Source organism: Zingiber officinale, chromosome 1B (genome assembly GCF_018446385.1).
Source record: "Zingiber officinale cultivar Zhangliang chromosome 1B, Zo_v1.1, whole genome shotgun sequence".
Classification (NCBI taxonomy): Eukaryota; Viridiplantae; Streptophyta; class Magnoliopsida; order Zingiberales; family Zingiberaceae; genus Zingiber; species Zingiber officinale.
In genome coordinates, this window is record NC_055986.1 from 10,262,410 (window position 1) to 10,264,546 (window position 2,137).

Here is a 2,137-nt window from a genome sequence, read left to right on the forward strand (position 1 = left end):
GGGGACCGGGATTCCTCTCCTGAGCCTCTGGAGCGGCGCCCGTGATTGGATGGGTAAGGGCAGAACGGCATCCTCGACGCGGAAACAGGACCGACAGTCGTAGGGTTGATGTGGCTTCCGCGTGCCGCCTCATTGGCAGTGCGAAAGTCGGGCGCATGACGTCGCGGCCTTAATTTGTGGAGGCCAATTAAAGACGAGGAGAGCACGTTGATAGGCTGTCGCTGCTTTTATATTATCCACTTCCTCTTTCCCTCTTCGATCGTCCTCTTTCTTCCTCGCCATTCTCTCACCGTAATCCCTCTCTTCGGTTTGCTTTCTTGGTCTGCCTTCCTCGTTCGAAGATGGGGCAGCAGTTCGGCGACACGACGCTCACCAAGGTGTTCGTCGGCGGGCTCGCGTGGGAGATGCAGAAGGAGGCGCTTCGCGAGCACTTCGAGAAGTACGGGGAGATCCTCGAAGCCGTCGTCATTTCGGACAAGATCTCCGGCCGATCCAAGGGCTACGGCTTCGTAAGTTTTCGCAATGTCTGACTAAGGAAGCTTGCGGCTTATGTAAAGTAGTGCTTTGGAAATGGTATATAGGTGACGTTCAAGGAAGCAGAGGCGGCGAAGAGGGCGTGCGAGGACGCGGCGCCGGTGATCGACGGCCGCCGAGCGAATTGCAACCTGGCTTCGCTGGGAGCCAAGCGCGGAGGCGTCGGGATCCGACACTCTCCTCCCTCCGCTCCAGCACCGTTCACTTCGCGTGGGGGCCAGCAGCCACCGCCTGGTACGGAGCCTTGGACGCATTTCCCTTCCTCTGGTTTTGAGTACGTGGAAGTTGCTGATTTGGTGACAAAAATGCGATCTTTGTTTGTTTACCGGAAAGGCATGGCGGTGGGATCGAGAGTCGCGTCGCCAGCGCCGCCGGCTGCGCAGTGGTACTACCCGAACCCCGCGAGAACTCCGCCTCCGCCATTCCAGTTGCACCAGTACCCCCACGGCCTCATCCCCTTCTACTCCGCCGACGCGTAAGTCTCTCCGCCCTCACAGCCTGCGGTTCGCCGATGGAGCCGGTGGCCAGGCGCCGTCTCCGGCGCCCGCTGGTTGGCTCCCACGTGGTCCTTTTTCACTGTGGTCCCCACGTCTTAGTTTGAGTCAGATCGCAGCGGTCGAGTGCCATCTAATTACATGCGCATCACGTGCGACGCACATGCCACTGTCGTAACTAATAAGTCGTCTTTCTTTCTAATCGCGTGCAGGTACTCGACGAATTACACGAACTTCCCTAACAATTCGGTAAATCTGACACACTTCTCGTACATAGAAAGGAAAATTGATAATTCTAATAAAAAATTAATTGTTTAAATTCTAATGAACATCAAATAAATGACATGAGTTGGGTTACAGAAGCTGAGCCCGAGTGGTGGGGGAGGAGGATTCTACCAGGGGCAGTTCGCTTACCCAGCAGCAGCTGCTAATGGAATGCTGCCAATGTACCCTTTATTCCACTGGCATCCTCACCAATCTCAGGGCATGGCACTTCCTACAGCTCACTTCTTCCCTACCTCACCAACTGCTGCCATCCCCACCATCATCTCCACCAAGCCTACTGCAATTCCTCCTCCTGTGTCTGGTACATCACAAAATTTACTTGCAGCAAGCTGTGCTTGAGCACCATGGCATCACTAATACCCTAATAGTTTGTGTCGCAGTGGAACAAGTCAAAGGAGCCAACTGATTGCATGGTTGGTTGAGGAATGGCCCAAGACAGTCTGAAAAGATGAAGATGCAAACTCGTTAATTGATTATTCTATTAGAATTTGGGGATTCTTTGGTGACTCTCTAACCTGCATCGCATAGATGCACAATCTGTAACAAGGCAATTTTTGTTTGTTTACCTACTTATTCTTTGTGGTAAACCTTTTTATCAGCGACTGTCTTTTATAGCTATGTGGTTTGCCTCATTTGTCGAAACTAAAGGTTTTGCATTTTATGTAGTCTAGCTAGGACAATAATACCTTCGCAAACCTGTCTCTTTTTTTCTCCCATGGATTGCATCCTTTAGCTGCATAGGTTGCAGCAGAGACAAGTGGAAGGGAAAGTATTGTGATGGACATATTTTCCGACCAAATATCATGAATAATCAAGCCACTGAT

At 51.8% G+C, this 2,137-nt stretch overlaps 1 protein-coding gene across 3 annotated transcripts; it reads left to right on the forward strand.

The window, feature by feature from the left end:
* Positions 1 to 225: 225 nt before the first annotated feature.
* On the forward strand, positions 226 to 1,931 carry LOC122039705 (probable RNA-binding protein ARP1). Of its 3 annotated transcripts, none has more exons than XM_042599305.1 (6): positions 233 to 509; positions 582 to 768; positions 868 to 1,009; positions 1,241 to 1,277; positions 1,389 to 1,614; positions 1,694 to 1,931. In XM_042599305.1, the coding sequence occupies exons 1-6, from the start codon at positions 342 to 344 to the stop codon at positions 1,717 to 1,719; spliced, it is 786 nt and encodes a 261-aa protein (XP_042455239.1). In that variant the 5' UTR covers positions 233 to 341; the 3' UTR covers positions 1,720 to 1,931. The 3 variants fall into 3 exon arrangements, with proteins under 3 accessions (XP_042455137.1, XP_042455239.1, XP_042455187.1); XM_042599253.1 differs by having other exon boundaries at positions 235 to 509; positions 1,682 to 1,931; XM_042599203.1 differs by having other exon boundaries at positions 226 to 509; positions 582 to 1,009; positions 1,682 to 1,931.
* The last annotated feature ends 206 nt before the right edge of the window (positions 1,932 to 2,137 follow it).